Source organism: Heterodontus francisci, chromosome 3, assembly GCF_036365525.1.
Source record: "Heterodontus francisci isolate sHetFra1 chromosome 3, sHetFra1.hap1, whole genome shotgun sequence".
NCBI classification, from domain to species: domain Eukaryota; kingdom Metazoa; phylum Chordata; class Chondrichthyes; order Heterodontiformes; family Heterodontidae; genus Heterodontus; species Heterodontus francisci.
The window spans coordinates 20,802,951-20,827,699 of NC_090373.1; the positions used below are offsets into that span (position 1 = coordinate 20,802,951).

General features: G+C 44.5%; 1 protein-coding gene across 6 annotated transcripts in view; it reads left to right on the forward strand.

Moving 5' to 3' along the window:
- khdrbs2 (KH domain containing, RNA binding, signal transduction associated 2) overlaps positions 1-24,749 on the forward strand; it is a 902,011-nt gene that overhangs the window by 706,601 nt on the left and 170,661 nt on the right. For all 6 annotated transcript variants that reach the window (XR_010970474.1, XM_068020150.1, XM_068020148.1 and 3 more), the window contains one exon: positions 21,279-21,361. Coding sequence is in view for 5 of the 6 variants with exons in the window: in XM_068020150.1 (XP_067876251.1) it covers positions 21,279-21,361 (83 nt within the window). In the remaining variant the exon portion in view is untranslated. The remainder of the gene's footprint in view (positions 1-21,278; positions 21,362-24,749) is intronic.

The window sequence follows — 24,749 nt, forward strand, 5'->3', positions numbered from 1 at the left end:
GGAGTTTTATTAATTTATTGAAATTTAAAAATAAACGATAGCCACAATAGATTTGTGCGCTATGTGGAAGCAAATATATATATATTATATGTAGAAACGTTTATAGCTGCAACATATTTTACAGTCTATTGAAGAGGGGGTGAAAGCCAAAAGTAATCAACAAAATCATATCAGAAAAATAGTGTTGAATCAAAAAGAAAGACTTGCATTTCAGTAGCCCCTTTCACTGCCTCAAGACATTTCAAAGTGCATCACAGCCAATGAAGTATTTTTGAAGTGTAGTCGCTGTTGTAATGTAGGAAATTAGACAACCAATTCACACGTAGCAAGGTCTGACAAACAGCAATGTGACAATTGTGTGTTGGTGTTGTAGTTGCAGCTTAGCCTCCTTAGGTAGCATCCTCTGAGCTGCCACTCTCTTCTTTTCCAGCCCATTATCCTGTGCCTGTTACATCATCACCCTTACAGTGGGAGGGGTTGCTCTCACTGTCTCCAGCATTAACCCTTGCATGTCCTTATACTACAGCAATTACCAGATCATCTGTTTTATTGATCAAGAACCCTGGCAGACTCTGAAAACTTCAACAGTCTAATATATGTCTCTTGGACTGCTGGACAGGTCTGCTTTCAAAGTCGGCTTTTTGAAGCTCAAAAGGTGAATTCTGTACTAAAATAAAGTTCTGCATTGCATTTGCAATTTGTGGATGTCCCTGGCAAGGCCGCCACTTATTACCTACCCTGGGATGAACTTGAGAAGGCGGTGTTAGGGCGTATTCTTGAACTGCTGCAGTCCGTCTGATAAAGGTAGTCCCAAATTTACTGATCCATTGTTGATTGGAAGGCTTCTGTTTTAACACACTGGGCTGGATTTTACCAGCTCTTTGGGGATGGACTGGGAGGCAAAAAGGCTGGCAAAATGGTGCAGGAAGGTGGCAGGTGGCAAGCCCGTCATCTCCCGGCTGCCATGTGATTTTGCCAACAGTGAGAAAGGTGGTAGAAGGCCCGACCGCCCAGAGCCCAATTAAGCCACTTGAGAGGCTAATTCAGGGCCTCTTCCCATCTTCAGTGGCATTTTACCAGTTGCTGGGGGGTGTTGACCACTGCATGGGAAGACAGTCTAGTGAAACCTGGTGGCTGCCCAGTGGGCTCCAGGGTGGGGGACCCACCTTCTCGGGCACTCTTTGGCCCATGGAGGGGCCCCCCAGCGGCAAAGGCTGTTCCCATGGCAATAGCACCACTTGCCAGACCCCACTGAACTGACAGTGAGGGCCCAGGGCCATCAATACTTATGGAGGCACTGCTGAGATACTGAGTTGCCGGCCCTCTGATTGGGCCGCACTGCCCGCTGAAATGGGGTTGCATCCTGCTTTCAGCTCCTGCAGCAGGACCCGGGTACCCTGCCAGCTGCATTAAATTCCGGCCATTATTTTCAATTCTCCGCCATTAAAAAAGAAAGACTTCATTTATATAGTGCCTTTCACAATCAGTCACTATTGCAATGTGGGCAAGAGAGCAGTCAATTTGAACACAGCTAGCTCCCACAAACAGCTATCTGATAATGCCCAGATAATCTGTTTATCTTTGCGATGTTGATTGAGGGATAAATATTGGCTAGGACTCTTGGAATAACTCCCTCACTCTTCTTCAAAGTAGTAGTGTCTTACAGTCTTTTATGCCCACCTGAGATAGCCTCAGTTTAACAGCTGATCTGAAAGATGGCACCTCTGACAGATTAGTACTCCTTTATTACTGCACTGGCACATCAGCCTTTATTTTTGTGCTCAAGTTGCAAGAGTGGGACTTAAACCCACAGCTTTCTATCTCAGAGGCAAGAGTACTACTCACTGAGCCACAGCTAACAAATATTGTGCAATATTGGGAAATATAACTCGCTGCCCACAAGGGTGGTGGAAGTGGAAACAATCAATGACTTCAAGAAGATGTTGGATTGCCACCTGAGAGAAATAAATTTACTGGACTATGGTGATTATGCTGGGGAGTGGGACTGACTGAATAGCTTCATGGAGAGCCAGCATGGGATTGATGGGCCGAATGGCATCTTTCTATGCCCTATATGACTCAATAAACCAGGACCTTCCAGACAAAGAGGGTGAGGGATAATTTTGGCTTTTGGCCATAGTGTAAAATGGGTGAAATCGATTCAGCTGCTTGTTATACATCCCTCCCGATTTTCATTCCATTGTCTTCAAGAAGGAAAGACGGAACAGACTGGGGCTCTGTTTTCTGGAAAAAAGAGGCCTGAGGGGTGATAAAAATCACCATTAACTAAATAATACTTTGTAAGTAGCTAATACTCTAATTTACAGAGAAAGGTATTTTCTTCACTATTAAAACACTTGAAAACCTCACACTACATTACACAGTCCTCCTTGAAGCAAGATCTTTGTAGCTAAACCCCACCCAGTTGCCATGGGTTGGATCTCCCAGACCTTCTCAAAAACAATGTCCGCTTTACTCACTTCTTCCGAGCACTTTCAACCTGGACTTCCATGAATAAGGTGATCTCTGGTGACCTTGTTGGTCTTTTGCTTCTCCGCAAACCTCAACTTTCTAATCAGGTCTTTGCAGCCTTTCATTGTATTAGTTTTCTGTGAGCAGGTGCTCCCTCTTTCTCCCTTGAGGCTGCAACTGCTGGCCATTGTCTTCCAGTCTTCCTTACAGCCTGCAACTTTCTCAAAGTTTGTAGAATTTATCCAGAAGCAATAAGTCAATCATCATTTGCATTTTCAATATGCAGAGCCCACAAGTCTGGCCACAGCAGAACCACTCAGGCCTTCCAGGTGTTAGCAATTGCAATTGGCATTTGCACTTTCGGAGCCACTGGCTCCTTCTTTACGATCTGCGAGTCTGGGAAAGCGAAACCCATTGTCCATCAGGTGTTATAACCTTGCATTCTCTGCTTTTCCAAAGGGTCTATGATCTGGGTTCCTTGTTGTCCTGGTAACCAAAATTCCTGTCTTGTCTTTAAGCAAAGCTGGTGTGAGGTCACGTATTTCCTCTGACTCCATCTTACACTGCATTAAAAATTACAGTTTTTAAAACATAATCATGTTACAAAGTCCAGCATTCCTAACCCCTCCCCATAAAAGTAGAAAATTCATTACCATAGTAATGATTTTTCTATAACATTATCAACATCTTCATGGAGGAAGGTACAAAAATCCTTCCAGAAATACGAATGAACCAAGTGACTAGCGAGATTGAGGAGCTGAAAGAAATTAGTATTGGTAAAAAAGTAGTACTGGAGAAATTAATGGGACTGAAAATTGGTAAATCCCCTGGACCTGATGATCTACATCCCAGAATGTTGAAAGAGGTGGTTGTAGAGATAGTAGATGCGTTGGTGATCATCTTCCAAAATTCTATAGATTCTGGAACGGTTCCCAATGATTGGAAGGTAGCAAATATAGCTCCACTATTTAAGAAAGGAGGGAGAGAGAAAATGGGGAACTGCAGACCTGTTAGCCAGACATCAGTAGTAGGGAAAATGCTTGAATCTATTATAAAGGATGTGATAATTGGACACTTAAAAATAATGGTAGGATTGGGCAGAGTCAACATGAATTTATGAAAGGGAAATCATGTTTGACAAACATGTTAAAGTTTTTTGAGGATGTAACCAGCAGAATAGATAAGGGGGAACCAGTGGATGCAGTGTATTTGGATTTTCAGAAAGCATTCAATAAGGTGCCACACAGGAGGTTAGTAAGCAAAATTAGAACTCAAGGGATTGGGTTTATTATACTGGCATGATTCAGAATTGGTTAACGGACAGAAAACAGACAGTAGGAATAAACAGGTCATTCTCAGGTTGGCAGGCTGTGACTAGTGGTGTACCGCAAGGATCAGTGCTTGGGCCTCAGCTATTCACAATGTGTATCAATGATTTGGATGTGGGGACCAAATGTAATATTTCCAAGGTTGCTGATGACACAAAACTAGGTGGGACTGTGACTTGTGAGGAGGATGCAAAGAGGCTTCAAGGGCATTTAGACAGGCTAAGTGAGTGGACAGGAACATGGCAGATGGACTATAATGTGGAAAAATGGGATGTTATCCACTTTGGTAGGAAGAACAGAAATGCAGAGTATTTCTTAAATGGTGAGAGATTTGGAAGTGTTGATGTCCAAAGGGACCTGAGTGTCCTTGTTCATAAGTCACTGAAAGATAACTTGCAGGTTCAGCAAGCAATTAGGAAGACAAATGGTATTGCAAGAGGATTTGAGTACAGGAGTAAAGAAGTCCTGCTGCAGTTGTATAGAGGCTTGGTGAGACCATTGCTGGAATATTGTGCACAGTTTTGGTCGCCTTACCTAAGGAAAGATATACTTGCCATAGAGGAAGTGCAATGAAGGTTCACCAGACTGATGCCTGGGATGGCAGGATTGTCTGATGTGGAGACATTGAGGAGACTGGGCCTATATTTTCTAGAGTTTGGAAGAATGAGAGTTGATTTCATTGAAGCATATAAAATTCTTGCAGGGCTCAATAGGATAGATGCACGAAGGATGTTTCCCTTGGCTGGGATGTGTAGAATCATGGGACACAGTCTCAGAATAAGAGGTATGCCATTTAGGACTGAGATAAGGAGGAATTTCTTCACCCACAGGGTGGTGAATCTTGGGAATTCTCTACCCCAGAGAGCTGTGGAAGCACAGTCATTGAGTATGTTCAAGACAGAGATTAATAAATTTCTAGAAATTAAAGATATCAAGGGATTATGGGTTAAGTGCGGGAAAATGGCATTGAGGTAGAAGATAAGCCAGTTAAATGGCAGAGCAGGCCGAAGGGGCTGAATGGCCTGCTCCTGCTCTTATTTCCTATATTCCGATGTAACATATGACATTGTAGACATTTCCATTATTAACATTTTACCCTTTACAGAGGTAACAACAATATTTTATATCTCTGGCCTAGATTTTACATTGCTGTGGTGGCTCATTTAAATGGCCGGGCGGAACCCAACCGCCAGCCACCCACCACCCCCACCCCCTCCCCTCCCCCCAACAATGACATGGAGGGGGCGGGCGGTCCGTTCCCAGCAACGGCGTCAGGTGCCACTGTGCAGGCACCGACACCATTTTTAAAGGGCTTCAAGTCCAATGTAATAATTTAAATGTTTAAAGAGAAATCGAATTAAACTTAATTAGAAAAAAAAATTTCTAGCCCTCTCCCACTACCCCCACCCCCCCACCCAAGCCAATAATGCGAACATACGAATTAGAAGCAGAAGTAGGCCATTCGGCCCCTCGAGCCTGCTTCCCCATTCAATAATTTCGTGGATGATCTGTTTGTTTCGAATTCCACACTCCCATCTACCCCCGATAACCCTTGATTCCCTTGCCTAATGAGAATCTATCTACCTCCCCCTTAACAATATTCAATGACCCCGCCTCCACCACCTTCTGAGGCAGAGAGTTCGAAAGTCGCACAACCCTCTGAGAAAAAATTTCTCCTCATCTCTGTCCTAAAAGGGCGACCCCTAATTTTAAAACAGTGCCCCCTAGTTCTGGTCTCACCCACAAGAGGAAACATCCTCTCCACATCCACATTGTCTGGACCGTTCAGGATCTTATAAACTTCAATCAAGTCTCCCTTCACTCTTCTAAACTCCACTGAAAACAAACCCAGTCTGTCCAAAGTTTCTTCATCAGACAACCTGCTCATTCCAGGTATCAATCTAGTAAACCGCCTCTGAACTGCCTCCAACACATTCATATCCTTCCTTAAATAAGGAGACCAAAACTGCACACAGTATTCGAGATGTGGTCCTGTATAACTGAAACATAACATCCTTACTTTTATTTTCAATTCCTCTTGCTAATAAAGAAAGCTAATGGAATGCTATCCTTTATTACTTGCTGTACCAGCATACTAACTTTTTGTGACTCATGCACTGGAACACCTAGATCCCTCTGCACCTCGGAATTCTGCAGTCATACTCCATTTAAGTAATACTCTGCTTTTTTATTCTCCTTGCCAAAGTGAACAACTTCACATTTTCCCACATTATATTCCATCTGCCAGACTTTTGCCCACTCACTCAACCTATCTATATCGGTCTGCAACCTCCTTATGTCCTCTTCACAACATACTTTCCTACCTATCTTTGTGTCATCTGCAAATTTAGCTTCCATGCAATTGCTCCCCTCATCTAAGTTTTTTTTAAATTCATTCACAGGATGTGGGTGCCACTGGCAAGGCCAGCATTTATTGCCCATCCCTAATTGCCCTTGAGAAGGTGGTGGTGAGCTGCCTTCTTAAACCGCTGCAGTCCATGGGAGGGAGGTACACCCACTGTGCTGTTAGGAAGGGAGTTCCTAGGATTTTGACTCAGTGACAGTGAAGGAACGGCGATATAGTTCCAAGTCAGGATGGTGTGTGACTTGGAGGGGAACTTGCAGGTGGTGGTGTTCCCATGCATTTGCTCTCCTTGTCCTTCTAGGTGGTAGAGGTCGCGGGTTTGGAAGGTGCTGTCTAAGGAGCCTTGGTGAGTTGCTGCAGTGCATCTTGTAGATGGTACACACTGCTGCCACTGTGCGTCGGTGGTGAAGGGAGTGATTGTTGAACATGATGGATGGAGTGCCAATCAAGCAGGCTGCTATGTCCTGGATGATGTCGAGCTTCTTGAGTGTTGTTGGAGCTGCAGTCATCCAGGCAAGTGGAGAGTATTCCATCACACTCCTGACTTGTGCCTTGTAGATGGTGGACAGGCTTTGGAGAGTCAGGAGGTGAGTTTCTTGCCGCAGGATTCCTAGCCTCTGACCTGCTCTTGTAGCCACAGTATTTATATGGCTACGCCAGTTCAGTTTCCGGTCAATGGTAGCCCCTAGGATGTTGATAGTGGGGGATTCAGCGATGGTAATGCCATTGAATGTCAAGGGGAGATGGTTAGATTCTCTCTTGTTGGAGATGGTCATTGCCTGGCACTTGTGTGGTGCGAATGTTACTTGCCACTTATCAGCCCAAGTCTGGATATTGTCCAGGTCTTGCTGAATTTCTACACGGACTGCTTCAGTATCTGAGGAGTCACGAATGTTGCTGAACATTGTGCAATCATCAGCAAACATCCCCACTTCTGTCCTTATGATGGAGGGAAGGTCATTGATGAAGCAGCTGAAGATGGTTGGGCCTAGGACACGACCCTGAGGTACTCCTGCAGCGATGTCCTGGAGCTCAGATGATTGACCTCCAACCAGCACAACCATCTTACTTTGCGTTAGGTATGACTCCAACCAGCGGAGAGTTTTCCCCCTGATTCCCATTGACTCCAGTTTTGCTAGGGCTCCTTGATGCCATACTCAGTCAAATGCTGCCTTGATGTCAAGGGCAGTCACTCTCACCTCTTGAGTTCAGCTGTTTTGTTCATGTTCGAACCAAGGCTGTAATGAGGTCAGGAGCTGAGTGGCCCCGGGCAGAACCCAAACTGAGCGTCACTGAGCAAGTTATTGCTAAGCAAGTGCCGCTTGATGGCACTGTTGATGACACCTTCCATCACTTTACTGATGATTGAGAGTAGGCTGATGGGGCGGTAATTGGCCGGGTTGGACTTGTCCTGCTTTTTGTGTACAGGACATAGCTGGGCAATTTTCCACATTGCAAGTTGGATGCCAGTGTTGTAGCTGTACTGGAACCGCTTGGCTAGGGGCGCGGCAAGTTCTGGAGCACAGGGCTTCAGTACTGTTGCCGGAATATTGTCAGGGCCCTTAGCCTTTGCAGTACCCAATGCCTTCAGTCGTTTCTTGATATCACACGGAGTGAATCGAATTGGCTGAAGTCTGGAATCTGTGATGCTGTGGACTTCAGGAGGAGGCCGAAATGGATCATCAACTCGGCACTTCTGGCTGAAGAATGTTGCAAATGCTTCAGCCTTATCTTTCACACTGATGTGCTGGGCTCCCCCATCATTGAGGATGGGGATATTTGTGGAGCCACCTCCTCCAGTTAGTTGTTTAATTGTCCACAACCATTCACAGCTGGATGTGGCAGGACTGCAGAGCTTAGATCTGATCCGTTAGTTATGGGATCGCTTAGCTCTGTCTATTGCATGTTGCTTACGCAGTTTGGTACGCAGATAGTCCTGTGCTGTAGCTTCACCAGGTTGACACCTCATTTTGAGGATTGCCTGGTGCTGCTCCTGGCATACCCTCCTGCACTCTTCATTGAACCAGGGTTGGTCTCCTGGCTTGATGGTAATGGTAGAGTGGGGAATATGCCAGGCCATGAGGTTACAGATTGTGGTTGAGTACAATTCTGCTGCTGCTGATGGCCCACAGTGCCTCATGGATGCCCAGTTTTGAAATCTATCCCATTTAGCATGGTGGTAGTGCCATACAACACGATGGAAGTTATCTTCAATGTGAAGGCGGGACTTTGCATAAGGACTGTGCGGTGGTCACTCCTACCAATACTGTCATGGACAGAAGCATCTGCGGCAGGCAGATTTGTGAGGATGGGGTCAAGTATGTTTTCTCTCTTGTTGGTTCCCTCACCACCTGCAGCATACCAAGTCTAGCAGCTATGTCCTTTGGGACTCGGCCAGCTCGGCCAGTAGTCGTGCTACTGAGCCACTGTTGGTGATGGACATTGAAGTCCCCCACCCAGAGTACATTCTGTGCCCTTGCCACCCTCAGTTCTTCCTCAAAGTGGTGTTCAACATGGAGGAGTACTGGCTCATCAGCTGAGGGAGGGCGGTAGGTGGTAATCAGTGGGAGATTTCCTTGCCCATGTTTGACCTGATGCCATGAGACTTCATGGGGTCCGGAGTCAATGTCGAGGACTCCCAGGGCAACTCCCTCCCGACTGTATACCACTGTGTCGCTACCTCTGCTGGGTCTGTCCTGCCGGTGGAACAGGACATTCTCAGGGATGGTGATGGCAGTGTCTGGGACATTGTCTGTAAGGTATGATTTGGTGAGTATGACTATGTCAGGTTGTTGCTTGACTAGTCTGTGGGACAGCTCTCCCAACTTTGGCACAAGCCCCCAGATGTTAGTAAGGAGGAATTTGCAGGGTCAACAGGGCTGGTTTTACCGTTGTCGTTTCCGGTGCATAGGTCGATGCCTGGTGGTCCGTCCGGTTTCATTCTTTTTTATTGACTTCGTAGTGGTTAGATACAACTGAGTGGCTTGCTGGGCCATTTCAGAGGGCATGTAAGAGTCAACTACATTGATATAATTGGTAAAAAGTTGAGGCCCCAGCACAGACCCCTGCGGGACTCCACTTGTCACATCCTGCCAATCAGAAAAGGACCCATTTCTGCATACTCTCTGTTTTCTGCCAGCCAGCCAATCTTCTGCCCATGCTAATATGTTACCCCCTACACCATGAGCTCCGACTTTGCGCAAGAACCTTTTATGTGGCACCTTGTCAAATGCCTTCTGGAAATCCAAGTACAGTATGTCAACAAACTCCCCTTTATTCACAGCGCATATCACTCCTTCAAATAACTCCAACAAATTGGTTAAACATGATTTCCCTTTCACAAAATCATCCTGACTATTCCTGATTACCTGGAGTTTTTTCTAAGTGCCCAGCTATATCCTCCTTAATGATCAATTCTAATACTTTCCCCACAACAGATGTCAAGCTAACTGGCCTATAGTTACCTGTTTTCTGCCTCCACCCGCTCCCACTTTTTGAATAGAGGGGTTATATTTGTTACTTTTGAGTCTGATGGAACCTTTCCAGAATTTAGCGAATTTTGAAACATTAACACCAACGCATCTACTACCTCATTAGCCACGTCTTTTAAGACCCTGGGATGAAGCCCATCAGGACCCGGGGACTTGTCAGCCCACAGCTCCATCAGTTTGGTCAGTACTGCTTCATTCATTGATACACTTCATTCCTTGCTCTCTCCCCCACAAAATACTTCACTTGTGTACTTGACCTTTCCTCCCCCCAAAGTTCACAAACTTTTACCTTCAACCTCTTCTCACTATCCTCTTCACCAATCAGGTTAGTTTGACCCAGCTCTCGCACTGAAATACATACCTGCTCCCCTCTCCCCACCAGTGTCTCATTGGTCCCATTGCTGAGTGGCGGGGGAACCACCAGGAGGCCTTGCTGCCACTGGCAATATTGGGCTGGTCTTCCCGTTGTCGAGGCATGTGGCATTTTCCACCCTCTCCCCCCCCCCCCCGCCACGAGCCCCGACGTCGGGGGTGGGGCTGTAAAATCTAGCCCTCTGAGTTGTTTTCCTCCATTATACCCTTTTTTTAAATTCTGGATTGAGCATCGGCAATTGTATTGCTCTTTCCTGCAACATGTACAATCTTTAGGGTAAATGGTTATAACATTAAACCCCACCGAAATAATCTGGCGTTCTTGGTCCTGAACTTCTCTAGAAACCTTAATGGATTATGCTCGGTATTAACAGTTATTTCCTCTTGGCCATTATTGACATGTACTTCGAAATGTTGAAGAGACAATATAAGACCAAAAGCCTCCTTTTCAATAGTGGAGTACTTCTCTGGGTATTTGTTGAGTTTTTTGGAGAAATAACTGACTGGTTGTTCAATACCAGCATCATCATCCTGGAGTAACACTGCTCCCACTCCTACATCACTGGCATCAATAGCTATCTTAAAGAGCTTGTAAAATTTGGTGCTGCTAAGATGGGTTCATTTATTAAAATGGTCTTTAATTTCTCAAATGCCATTTGACAGGATTCTGTCCACTCGACCTTCATGCCCTTTTTTAACAGATATGTCAGTGGGATAACTACTGTACTGAAGTTAGGAATGAACCTCCGGTAGAACCCACACATTCGTAGGAATCATAATATCTCCTTTTTTGTCTTGGGAACTAGAAAGTCTAATATTGCCTGAATCTTAACTTCCCTCGGCAACACTTGACCTTGAGCCACGACATGCCCTAAATAGGTGACCTTAACCTTGGCAAATTTGCACTTCGCTCAGTTTATTATCAAATTGGCTTTTTCTAAGTTGTTGAACAAAGCCTTTAAGTGTTCAATATGATCCTGCCAAGTGTCACTGTATAACAATAGATCATCAATGTACACAATACAGTTGCTTAGTCCAGTAATCACCTGGTTAGTCAGCCTTTGAAATGTGGCTGGTGTATTTTTCCTAGCAAACAGCACAACCTTATACTGAAGTTGGCCATCTGGGGTCTCAAAGGGGGAAATTTCTTGAGCTTGGTCAGTCAAGGGGACTTGCCAATATCCTTTCAGCAAGTCAGTCTTGCTAATAAATTCTGAATTTCCCACTCTGTCAGTACATCCTCAAGGTGTGGGATTGGGTAAGAGTCTGTTTTAGTTACTGCATTGACTTTGTGAAAATCGATATATCATTCTTTAGCATATATTGAACCTCTTCTCTGACCTGAGCCAATTTATCAGGATTGAGTTGACAAGGGTTCTGTTTAATGGGTGTAGGTGTCCTTACATTAATCCCATTGAAACATAGAAACATAGAAAATAGGAGCAGGAGTAGGCCATTCAGCCCTTTGAACCTGTTCCCGCTTTCGCCCCATACCCTTTGATCCCTTTAGACCCAAGAGCTATATCTAACTCCTTCTTGAAAACATACAATGTTTTGGCCTCAACTGCTTTCTGTGGTAGTGAATTCCACAGGTTCACCACTCTCTGGGTGAAGAAATTTCTCCTCATCTCAGTCCTGAAAGGTTTACCCCGTATCCTTAGACTATGATCCCTGGTTCTGGACTCCCCCACCATCGGGAACATCCTTCCTGCATCTACCCTGTCAAGTGCTGTTTGAACTTTATAGGTTTCTATGAGATCCCCCATCACTCTTCTGAACTCCAGCAAATATAATCCTAACTGACTCAATCTCTCCTCATACGTCAGTCCCACCATCCCAGGAATCAGTCTGGTCAACCTTCGCTGCATTCCCTCTATAGCAAGAACATCCTTTCTCAGATAAGGAGACCAAAACTGCACACAATATTCCAGGTGTGGCCTCACCAAGGCCCTGTATAATTGCAGCAAGACATCCCTGCTCCTGTACTCGAATCCTCTCGCTATGAAGGCCAACATACCATTTGCTTTTTTTATCGCCTGTTGCACCTGCATGCTTACCTTCAGCGACTGGTGTACGAGAACACTCAGGTCTCGCTGCATATTCCGCTCTCTCAGTTGATAGCCGTTCAGATAATAATCTGCCTTCCTGTTTTTGCTACCAAAGTGGATAACCTCACATTTATCCACATTATACTGCATCTGCCATGCATTTGCCCACTCAATCAACTTGTCCAAATCACCCTGAAGCCTCTCTGCATCCTCCTCACAACTCACCCTCCCACCCAGTTTTGTGTCATCTGCAAATTCGGAGATATTACATTTAGTTCCCTCATCTAAATCATTAATATATATTGTGAATAGCTGGGGTCCTAGCACCGATCCCTGTGGTACCCCACTAGTCACTGCCTGCCATTGGGAAAAAGACACATTTATCCCTCCTGTTTGTTTCCTGTCCGCCAATCAATTTTCTATCCATTGCAATACACTACCCCCAATCCCATGCGCTTTAATTTTACATGCTAATCTCTTATGTGGGACTTTGTCGAAAGCCTTCTGAAAGTCCAAATAAAGCACATCCACTGGCTCCCCCTCATTAACTCTACTAGTTACATCCTAGAAGAATTCTAGTAGATTTGCCAAGCATGATTACCCTTTTGTAAATCCATGCTGACTCTGCCCGATTCTACCACTGTTCTCTACGTGCTCTGCTGTAAAATGCCATGAATAGCCAGAGGACTTCGACCTGGTTATCTGCAAATACAGCTCAACTATGTCCCTTTTATTCTGTTCAGAAAGATAGTGTAGAACTGTATCTAAATTTTATAACACTTTGTCAGTGTTATTGCAGGGGTTTCAATCTGAGAGTTCTCAGTCTCTGCCCCTTCCTCCAGATCCTCACAGGTAACACTATCCTTAACCTCCTCTTCTGTCATTTGACGTACATTTACTGGCTGACAATGTTCACAATCATAGTATCTTTTTAACATATTCACGTGACACACCCTTGGCCTTTCTGTCTGTCTGGAGTACTAACCAAATAGTTCACCTCACTGAGTTTCCTCTCAATGAAGTAAAGTCCACTCAACCTAGCTGTCAGTGGTTCCCCAGGCAAAGGCAACAAAAATAACATCTTGTCTCCAAGCTGCAGACTGTGTTCTAGAGCTGTTCTATTTGCTTGTGTTTTCATCACTTGCTGAGAGATCTTGAGATATTTTCTGGCCATCTCACAATCTTTTAAGAGTCTCTCTCAAAACTCTGACACATGATCTAAGAGGCTAGTTTCCTCTCCGTGTGGTAAAAATATCTCCATAATGAGTTTAAGGGGACCCCTACCTCATGCCGACAGCCCAATTCAGATGGACTGAAACCATTGGACTCATTTGGTGTGTCCCTGGTAGCAAATAATAAAAATGATATCCCTTATCCCAATCAAGAGGATACTCAAAACAGTAGGCCCTTCATATTCCTTATGGTTTGGTGATACCTTTCAAAAGCACCTTGGGACAGCTGGTAATAAGCAAATGATTTGAGCTGTCTCACTCACAAATTACGCATGACCTCTTGAAATACCCCAACATGTAATTTGACCCCTGATCTGACTGAATTTCTTTTGGCAATACATATTTCGTGGGAAACTGGATTAACCCCTCAGTCACAATTTTTACTGTGATCATTTTCAAAGGTGTTACTTCTAGAAACCGGGTCGATAAATCAATGATGTTTCGGAGGAACTTGTGACCTGACCTAGCTGTGGTCAGGGTCCGACACAATCCACGAAAACCCGACTAAACGATTAATCAGAAGCAAGGGGTTGGCTGAATTGAAAGCTGTGGCTTCCCAACTACCTGACACGTGTGGCAAGTTCTGCAAAATTCAATCGCATCCTTATGCAATCTGGCCAATAAAAATGCTGTCTTATTCTGGCCTGAGTCTTTCGAATACCCACATGACCTGCCACTGGGATTTCACGGGTAATTCTCAAATTTCACTGCGGTAACCCAGGGGAACAACAACCTGATGAACTTTAGCCAAATCCTCACCAGCGGGACTCTGGGGAAGGCTCCACTTGCTCATTAGAATGTCATTCTTAATATAATAGCACTCAGAGATCTTTTCAGCTTCTGCCTCAGAACACACTTTTTGTGAAGCACTTCTTAAGTCAGGATCTGCTTGTTGGGCCTCAATCAAAAACAATCTGCTAAACAATTCACCATTGTTAGCCTTGGAGCCTCTTTCACCAACATCCCCATCCAAATCCTTGAAAAACGTTTCAACCAACCAAATACCCAAATTGTCCTCCACAACAACTGAAGCCTTCTCATCTTCGTTAATCTTATGAGCCTGGGATCTAATCACTACACAATCTGGGAATATTGCAAGAAATTCTTCCTGCAAAACTTCATTTTCAGCAACCTCAACTGGCTTTTCCAAAACTCCTGGAGGCACCAATACCTTATCCCCAGCTAAGTCATTCCCTAGCAACAAATGACCCCTCCAATGTGCAAATCAGGGCCAACACCCACAGTTACAAGACTGGTGACTAAATCACATTACAAATTAACCTTATGCAATGGAACAGATAAATGATACTCCCCCCTCCCCGCCCCAATGCCCGCACCATGACTTTCACGTTCAAAGCACTATTTGGGGGAAGATCTACATCCTTTGCTACCATTAATGACTGGGTTACCCTTGTATCTCTAAGCAGCGCAATCAGCTTGCTTGCCTCATCTGACAGATATAGGGACACCTTACCCTTGAACACAAAACTTCGATAACCTTCAGGCACCTGATCTAGTTTATCAGCACCAGGGGAGAACACCTCTGGTCACTATTCAATATCACTAAAGCCACTGGCTTGTCAGTAGTGCAACCTATTGGGCAGGTTTTCAGGGCAGGCTTTCGGTAAACCTATCACAGTTCTGTTTTTATATGCCCTCTTTTATTACAAAAAATAACACATTGGTCCTTTTGACTCAACCCTAGTCTCCTGACTATCTTTTTTATCACCCTGAGGTTTTCCAGTATCTTCTCCTTTATTCGTTCTCTCACTCAAACCAAATCTCTTCTCATTATCAACCTTCCTATGTTTCCAATTTCTCTGAAAGTTTCCAAACTCGGCCTGTAACTGCAGCTTTTGTGAGTCAATTCATAATCATCTGCCATTTCTGCAGCATTCCTTATTTTACCAACTTTATGTTCTTCCAGATGGGACCTTATTCCTGAAGGGATACTATCTTTGAATTCCTCCATTAGAATTACTTCTTTAAGGCTCTCAAAGTCTTGCTCAATCTTCATGGACCTATACCATCGATCAAATACCATTTCCTTTTGTCTAGCAAATTCCATAAATGTCTGGCCCTGTTTCTTTTTTAAATTCCTAAATTTTTGTCTGTAAGCCTCTGGTACCAACTCATAAACATTGAGAACTGCAGTCTTAACCATTTCATAGTCACTTGACTGTTCCTCCGAGAGTGTTGAATATAACCCTAATGCTTTTCCCACTAACCCATTTTGCAGTAAAATTGTCCAACTTTCTTTCGGTAGCAATTTTTTCAAAGGACACAACATACATTTCAACTCCTGCCTCACTGAATTTAGGCAGTAAGCAAATATTCCTTGCCAAGTGAAAACCAGGAGTTAAATTGGATTCATCCTCAAACCTTCCTGCCACCCACTGTTCACAAAATCTAAGCTTTTCTTTGTTTTTTTTTTCCTTTCTTCTTGAATTCAAACTTTCTCAGTGCAAGTTGAAATTGTCTGTCTTTTTGCTTTTCTTCTTTTTCCAGTTGCTTCATTGGTAACTGAATTCTAGCTAAATCAATCTAAGAGTTACCAGGATCACTCTTCTTCTTCATGGTTATAATGCTGAGCCAATGCTTCAATAATTTCTGCTTTTTTAGCTTTTGATTTTAAACCAACCCCCACTTGCTCTGCTACAGCCATTAATGCATCCACTGTTAACTGTGTTAAATCATTGAGAGTCAAATCTTCTCTCTTGCAAAAGCTTGAGCATTAAAAGTAGACATGCTGACTTTTCGTTAGGAGTACAGCAAAAATAATTGTGTAATTCAAGCAAATTCCAATGTACCTGTTTTACAACCTCTGAATTCATATCCCGAACCCGAGTCCTCAATTTGTTACAACCTTAGTGAGACTGTTAACGTTAAAATATGAGATATGAACCCCCAGACCAATTTAAAGAATTACTTGGCAAGATTTCATGTTTTAAGACTTTTATTATAGCAACTAAACTAAAAATTACAATTAACTAAAGGGTACTTTGTAAATAGCTAATACTCTAAATTACAGAGAAAGGTATTTTCTTCACTTTTTAAAACATTTGAAAACCTCATACCACATTTATACATTGCACAGTCCTCCTTGAAGAAAAATCTTTGCAGCTAAAAGTCCCAAACTCCTCCCAGTTGCAATGACTTGGGTCTCCCAGACCTTCTCAAAATCAATATCCTCTTAGCTCCCTTCCTCTGAGCATTTCAACCTGGACTTCCGTGAATAAGGTGATCTCTGGTTATCCTGTTGGTCTTTTCCTTCTCCACAAACCTCAACTTTCAAATCAGGTTCAAGTCTTTGCGGCCTTTCATTGTATCAGTGTTCTGAGAGCAGGTGCTCCTTCTCTCTCCCTTGAGGCTGCCACTGCTGGTCATTGTCTTCCAGTCTTCCTTGCAGCCTGCAGATTTCTCAAATTCTGTAGAATTTATCCAGAATCAATAGGTCAATCATCATTTGCTTTTTCAATATGCAAAGCCCACCAGTCTGGCCATAGCAGAACCACCCCGGCCTTCCTTTGTTTCCAGGTGTTAGCAATTGCAATTGGCATTTGCATTTTCAGAGCCACTGGCTCCTTGTTTACGATTTGAGAGTCTGGGAAAGCGAAACCCATTGCCCATCAGGTGTTATAACCTTATATTCTCACCTTTCCAAAGGATGTTTGATCTGGGTTCCTTGTTGTCTTGGTAACCAAGATTCCTGTCTTGTCTTTTAGCAGAGCTGGTGTGAGGTCACATGTTTACTCTGATTCCATCTTACACCACATTTAAAATCACAGTTTTTAAAACATAATCATGTTACAAAGTCCAGCGCACATAACAACCCCCTAGTCCTAGTCTCCCAACAGGTGGAAATAGTTTCTCCCTATCTGTTATCTGTTCCCCTTAATGTTTTGAAAACTTTAATCAACTCACCCCTTAACCTTCTAAATTCCAGGGAACAGTTTGTGTACTTGCTCCTCGTAATTTAACCCTTGGAGACCAGATATCATTCTGGCAGATCTACACTGCACACTATCCAAGGCCAATATACCTTCCTAAGGTCTGGCCCCCAGAACTGCTCACAATTCTTCAGGTGTGGTATAACCAGTGTCTTGTACAGCTGAAGCATGACTTCTACCCTATTGTGTTTTAGTCCTCTAAATATAAAGGCTAGCATTCATTAGCTTTTTAGATTATTTTCTATACCTGTTCATGACATTTTAATGATCTATATACCTGGATATCTTTGGTCCCCCACTATTTCTAGCTCTTCACATTTAGAGAGTACCCTGTTCTATCCTTTTTAGGTCTAAAGTGGATGATCTCGCATTTGCCTGCATTGAAATCCACGGTTTTGCCTATTCACCTAATCTGTCATTCATAATGTCTTTATAATTTCTTTATAATGTAATGCTTCCATCTACATTGCTTGCAATGCCACCTATCTTTGTGTTATCAGAAAACTTGTGTTGTTAATAAATACGGTGAGTAGTTGAAGCCCAACATGGGTCCTGCCAATTGGCGTTTCTGCCCATTATCCCTACTCTCTGTTTCCTGCTGCTCAGGAAATTTCCTAACCAGATCAATAATTTGCCTTCAATTCCATGAGCTTCAACTTTAGCTAACATCTCTTATGAGGGACTTTATCAAATGCCTTCTGGAAATCCATATAAATAACATCCCTAAGACATTTCCCTGCCCACTACTTTAGTCACCTCTTCAAAAAATTCAGTCAGGTCTTTCTGATCAGCTGCAAATTTTCAAGGTGTTCAGTCACCTTGTTCTTAATTGTGGACTCCAGTAATTTCCTGAGAACAGATCTATAATTCCCTGGTTTCCTCTCTCTCACCTTTCTTAAATAGCAGAGTGGCATGTGCAATTTTCCAATGTAAAGGAATAGTTAGATAATGAGGGGTCCAAGAAGACTCATGTGAAGCATAAACACTGGCATGGACCTGTTTAGCTGAATAACCTGTTTCTATGTTGGACATTTTATGTAAAGAAATAGCATGGGGTAGGATTTTGTGCTGAAGGCAGGGCACCTGTGCCGGGCCGAAAAGGAGGAGGGAGCTTTAAAGACTTTAAAAGGACGGGGATCCTGCCTCTAAGAGCTGCCGGCCAATCAGAGGGCTGGCAGTTCAGCAGTATCAGAAGCTCCACCAGGAGCGGTGGCACTGCTGCCATTGCATAGGCCTCAGATCCAGGCCCAGCGGTGGAATCCTGGGACACAGGTAGGTGAGGTGAGGTGGCCAGGGTCAGTCCGGAAGGCCCCGGTGAGGGTGGGTTGGGGGTGTAGTCGTGCGGTCCAGGGGGAGGAGGGGTTCCGGGGGGTGGGGGGGTAAAGTTGTTCTCAATGGGTGTCCTCCATGGGCCACAATTGCCCATGAAGGAGGGACTACCCCCCCTCCCCCTCAAGCCCACAGGGAGGGCACCCCACTGCTGGCAAGATCCCAGCGGCAGTGGGAAGAGGCCCTTAATTGGCCGTTAATAGGCCACGTAAGGGCCTCAATTGACCTCTGGGCAGAAAGGTTGTCATCGGCCTATTCCGCTCCGGGAGGATCTCTGGTCAACAGGGCGGTGACGGGCCCTCCGCACCACACCCCGCCCACACCTCTGACCCCGCCTCAGGGGGCCTCACAAAATCCCAGCTGTGGTCTTTGTTGGTAAATATATCGGAATGCTGATATTACAGTAAGTACAGTGCACCTAAATAGCAGCTAATGTAAGGTACAAGTCACACAAGGTATAATTGTAGTAGCAAAATAGTCCCAATGTACAATTTTCAGCTACATCAGCTGAATCATAATCTTTGATTATGTTCTGCAGCACCAGAACAGAGCTCACTTTGTAATGAATGCATTAAAAGGTCTTCAACACTTCGGTGCTGACAGCAGTCAAAAATCCTTGTACGTTTTCTACAGAGGATAAAGCTTTAAAACTGAAAATGTTTTGTTCTAAAATCTGTCCGCATCAGCGCAATATGGTTTGATGGAATTTGCGCTAATGAGAAATGAATCATAAATCTGTATCCTTTCGCTTTTAATTCAATGTAACCCACCAAATATCATTAAGCTTAAAAAAGCAAGAAGGAACATCGATTTTAATTTGAAGATATTGCTGCTTTGAAATCCATTGGAAGGTGAGCTCTTCTGTTTTGATTTAGAGTTGTCAGTCGCTCCAACAGCAATCTCTGCAGTCAATTCAGAGTTTATCCGTCTGAGAATTAACGTCATAGATTTATTATTTGTTATCACAGCAGTAGCTTCATTATGTTTAAGCTAGTTTTCCCATGAGTTCCTCTAAATTTGTTTATTAGCCAGTGTTGAAACAATTAAGGCTGTGACCGCAAATTCTGTTTTTTGCCATTTTCTGCTGGGATGATCAGGGAAAAAGAGGGAATCTGTGAAGTGCATTCTGATGTGTCAAAAATCAGAGCACAGTTGTGAAATTATAAATGTAAATTTCACAACAACTTGCATTTATATAGCACCTTTAACATACTAAAAGCGCCCCAAGGTGCTTCACAGGATTTTTACCAAACAAAATATGATACCAAGCCAGTTAAGGGAATATTAGAGAGATGACCCAAAAGCTTGGTCAAAATGGTAGGTTTTAAGGAGCATCTTAAAGGAGGACAGAGAGAGACAAGTTCACACTCTGAGCTTAAAACTTGGAAATGATGAATAAAATGTCTTACCTGTTGGGCGGAATATACCAAATGGCCTGCTGAATGATCACTGTTGAGTTATGGTATACCCTCCCAACAGGTGGAACTCCATGCCCAGAACATAACTTGGGAAAATTCACCCTTACCAACAGCAACTCAAATCTATAAAGTTTTTTGTTGATATTAAAGTCATAATGTATAGAACAAGGCCATTTGACCCATCCAGTCCATATGGTTCTCTGTAGAGCAATCCGGTCAGTTCGGTTTGCCCCACTCTATCCCCATAGCCATGTAAGTTTATGTCCCTCGTGTGCCCATCCTATTTGCTTTTGACATTGATCGTCTCTGCTTTCACCACACTCGTAGGCAGTGAGTTCCAGGTCATTACCATTCACTGCCACACCTCCAGGTTTGGTATCATCGGCAAATTTTGAAATTTTACTCTATTCCAATATCCAAGCCATTTGTATTGTGAAAGCTTTCAACTGCACTTGATAAATGAGCTAAGCTTTATGGTATTGCTGTGACTGTCAACCACAATGCATAAATAGGGAACATTAACTGACGCAAAACAAAAATGAGCGTAGGAGGGAAAATTGAGCATGCCGAGAACCTTACCCAGAGATCGAAGTTGATTTGTAGGTAATTTAAATGATTTCTGTGAAGAAATATCCCTTTGGCGATCTGAAAGGGATAATTTGTTGGTGAAAGGAATGGTAAAGCTTCAGATAAAGTGAGGAACTTCCTTCTTGCTATCAAGAGCACACTTTTCTAATTCACACTGTTCCCCAATCTAATTATGTTTTCCCATCAGTTTGGCCATCAAAAAGCCAGTATAAGAAGGAATGTCATGCGCAACCTTAAGTAAAATGGGAGGGGAGAAAAGACTACTCAAAAAGTGAATACGAATCATTTTTATGTGAGGCGATGGCCTCAACTTAGTTGGTAGCACTCTCACTTCTGGGTCAGAAGGTTGTGGTTTCGGTCTCACTTCAGGCTGACACAACAATGCAGTACCGATGGAGTGCTGCAGTATCGGAGGTGCCATTTTTATTAGACGGTGGCCCGGGCTGGCCTCTCAAGTGGATGTAAAACATCCCGAGGCACTATTCTGAAGAAGAGTAGGAGATTTTTAGCTGATAGTTACCTCTCAACCAACATTACCAAAACAGATTATTTGGTCATTATCAGATTATTGTTTATGGGAGCTTGCTGTTGTGCATTTTACTCCCACCTAGAAGATATGATCAACTATCGAAGTAGGATATTGAAGGATATAATTTGATAATTTGGTGTATTGTTATCTCCCCAGGGATATGATGATGGCTATGGAGGAGAATATGATGAACAAAGCTATGACACCTATGATAATAGCTATGCAAGTCAAGTGGAGAGGTAAGTAAAATGGAATAAATAGTCCTGCAGTTTCATATTTGTCTTAACTGTACAATGTTAAAGAAAGAAATCAAGTTATTTAAGAAATAAGAAAGTAAATGAATGAATGAACCATCCTACACCTAATCACCTTGCAACTAAATTGTATGCGAATATAGACTGTCCCCATCGGCATCACCCAACTCTGGTAGGGACATAATTATAGGAACAGGAGGAGTCCATGGAGGCCCTCAATCCTGTTCAGCCATTCAATTCGATCACAGCTGAATTACAACTCAACTCCATTTACCCACCTTGCTTCCATATCCCTTTGTACCCTTTGCAGTAGAAATCAAGTGGTAAGATGAGGGAAGGAATGGAAATGCAAAATGAGTGTGTACAATGACCACAACAACAACTTGTATTTATATAGTACCTTTCATGTAATAAAACATCCCAAGACACTTCACAGGACTGTTAATAAACAACATTTGTCACCGAGCAACGTGAGGGCATATTGGGGCAGATGACCAAAACCAAAAAAGTTTTAAGGAATGTCTTAAAGGAGCAAAGAGAGGTAGAAGTGCAGAGGGGTGTAGGAAGGAAATTTCAGAGCCCTTGGTAGCTGAAGGCACAGCCACTAATGGTGGAGCAATGAAAATCGGGGATGCTCAAGAGGCCAGACTTGGAGGAGCACAAATCCCTTGGCGGGTTGCAGGGCTGGAGGAGATTGCAGAGATAGAATTGAAAACAAGGGTGAGAATTTTAAAATCGAGGCATTGTATTAACTGGAGGTAGTGTAGGTCAGCGAGCACAGGGCTGATGGGTGAGCAGGACTTGGTGCGAGTTAGGACAGAGGCAGCAGAGTTTTGAATGACTTCAGGTTTACAGAAGGAATGTGGGAGGCTATCCAGGAGTGCTTTAGAATAGACCAGTCTATAGGTAGCAAAAAGTATGGATGAGGGTTTCAACGGCAGATTTGCAGTGACAGTGCAGAATCCAGAGCCAAAGGTCCCCCTGCCCCAATTCCTCCTCCGCAGCCCCCACTCTGCTAAGGTCCTGATCCCACCGTGCACCTCCTGTAGCTAACCTGGTCAGTAGTAGTGTTGCAGGCAACATACCCTCTGGCAAATGGTTCAGCATGGCATTAATAGATGGCCAGAAACCCATCTACTACATGCCCTCTCAGTCACAGGCGGTATGTGACTTGAGTGTGTCAGAAGTGCGTGGAAAAAGTTAAACAGTATATATAATTGGCATATCAAAATCCATTGGTATCACTGTGACAGCCAATGAAACATAGGGTTGAATTTTATGGGCCCATTTGAGATGGCAATGGAGGCAGCGGGGGCCATAAAATTGGGATGGAAGACATCGGACAGGAGGTCCGACACGTGACGTCCCTTCCGGATTTTCCAGTCAGCGGCTGACATGGAGGGCAGGACTCACACACTCACGAGGCAGGAAGCCAATTAAGGTAGCTAACAAACAATTACACAGCAAGGTGCACGGCAACAATGGGGCTTCAGAGTCTCGCCTGGTGCAAGGAGGCGCCAAGGAAGTGGGAGCTCAGCATTGGCTGCACTGGGAAACCATCGGGTGAGCTAGCACCATTTGCCAAGAAGGGTTGTGGGGGGGGTGGGGGGTGCGGAGGGCATCAGTGAACAGTGTCAGGTGATGGGGATCAAGTGTCAGCACTGTGGAGCACCCAAAACAGGGTGGCATCGGAACAGTGCCACCTCCTTGAAGGGCACATGTTGGGATTGGGGGGTTGGGAACGTCTATGTGGACTGGAGGCCTTGCACTCAGGGAGAGGTAACTTCTCAAGTGCCCCATTCACCCTGGCTTCGATACCACCCTGGAGGAGGAGGAGCAGAGAGGGACAGAGCTTCAGGGATGGGTGGGGGAGGTGGCGACAGCGTATTGGGGTCCCACAGGAGGGTCAGCTCTGGGCACAAGAGGCTGGAGAAAGCTATTGAGGTACACAGCAGCAGCTCTGAGTGCGCAGAAGAAGCTACCTACCGGAGAGGGTCTACCAGCCAAGGCTTAACTACCTGCAGATGTCTGAGCAGCAGAGCCTCTGAAGAATGTGACTCTCCAGGGAGGCAGTCTAAGATCACTGTGCCATGATGCAGGATGAGCTAAGGCCCCTGGGACTTGGTGGATACCCGATGCCAGTCGCGCTGAAAGTCACCGTGGCTCTGAACATTTACGCCATTGGATCATTCCAGGGCTCCACTGCAGATATGTGTGGAATCTGCCAGTCTGCGGCACATCGCTGTATCAGGAGGTCACCAATGCCGTGTTCAGGAGGGCCAGTGACTGTGTATGCTTTCGCACTGATCCAAACAGTCAAGCCGAGGGGGCTATAGGATTCAGGACCATCGCTGGATTCCCCCAGGTGCAGAGGGTGATTGACTGCATCCATGTGGCATTCAAGGCACCCACCAACCAGCCATGTGACCTTCATCAACTGGAAGGGCTTCCATTCCCTCAATGTGTGTATGATTCCCGGGGAGCAGCCATGATGCATACATAAAAAGGCAATCCCAGGTGCCCGATCTTTTCCATCCCCCTACATGCCTTCGGGGATGGATCCTTGGAGAGAAGGGTTACCCACTGAGGACATGGCTACTAATGCCCGTGAGGAACCCATGCAAGGATGCAGAGGAGAGGTGCATCACTTGCCATGGGTCAACTCGAGCAGGCCATTGGTCAACTCAAGATGAGATTCCGTTGCCTGGATTGATCCGGTGAAGCCCTGCAGTATTCCCTAGCGAGGGTCTTGTGTGTTGTGGTGGTCTGCTGTGCACTACACAACCTGGTGCTGCAGAGGGGCGAAGCGATGACTGGTGAGGATATCGTGCAGCGAGATGCCTCCTTCAATGATGAGGACGCGGAGGAGGATGCTGCCCAGGCAGTGCCAGATGAAGGACCTCAGGCGCAGCAGGAAAGGCACCATGACATATGTGCGAGGGAGGCACACGACACCTTCATAAATGAACATTTCTTTTGTGCCTTGCCTCCTTCCAGAACCGCACAAAAAAAGCCTTACCAATATTCAGCCCTGTAGTCACATCCTTACTGCTGTTCTGCAGCACCCAGGTGCAGGTTACAAAGTAGCACAGTCAAAGGTTTGAGTGCTTGGGGCTTGCTCCCTCACTACCAGACCCTTATGAGGAAGGTTTGCTACGAACTCGCAAAAGGAAGTAACAACAAAAAGGATGACGTTGTATATTGACAGGTTATAATCATTGCACGAACATCATGGGACAGGACGTCAAAAATGCTCCATCCATCAATATCGGCGACCACGCTGTGGAAGTGCTTCAAGAGTTCACCTACCTAGGCTCAACTATCACCAGTAACCTGTCTCTCAATGCAGAAATCAACAAGTGCATGGGAAAGG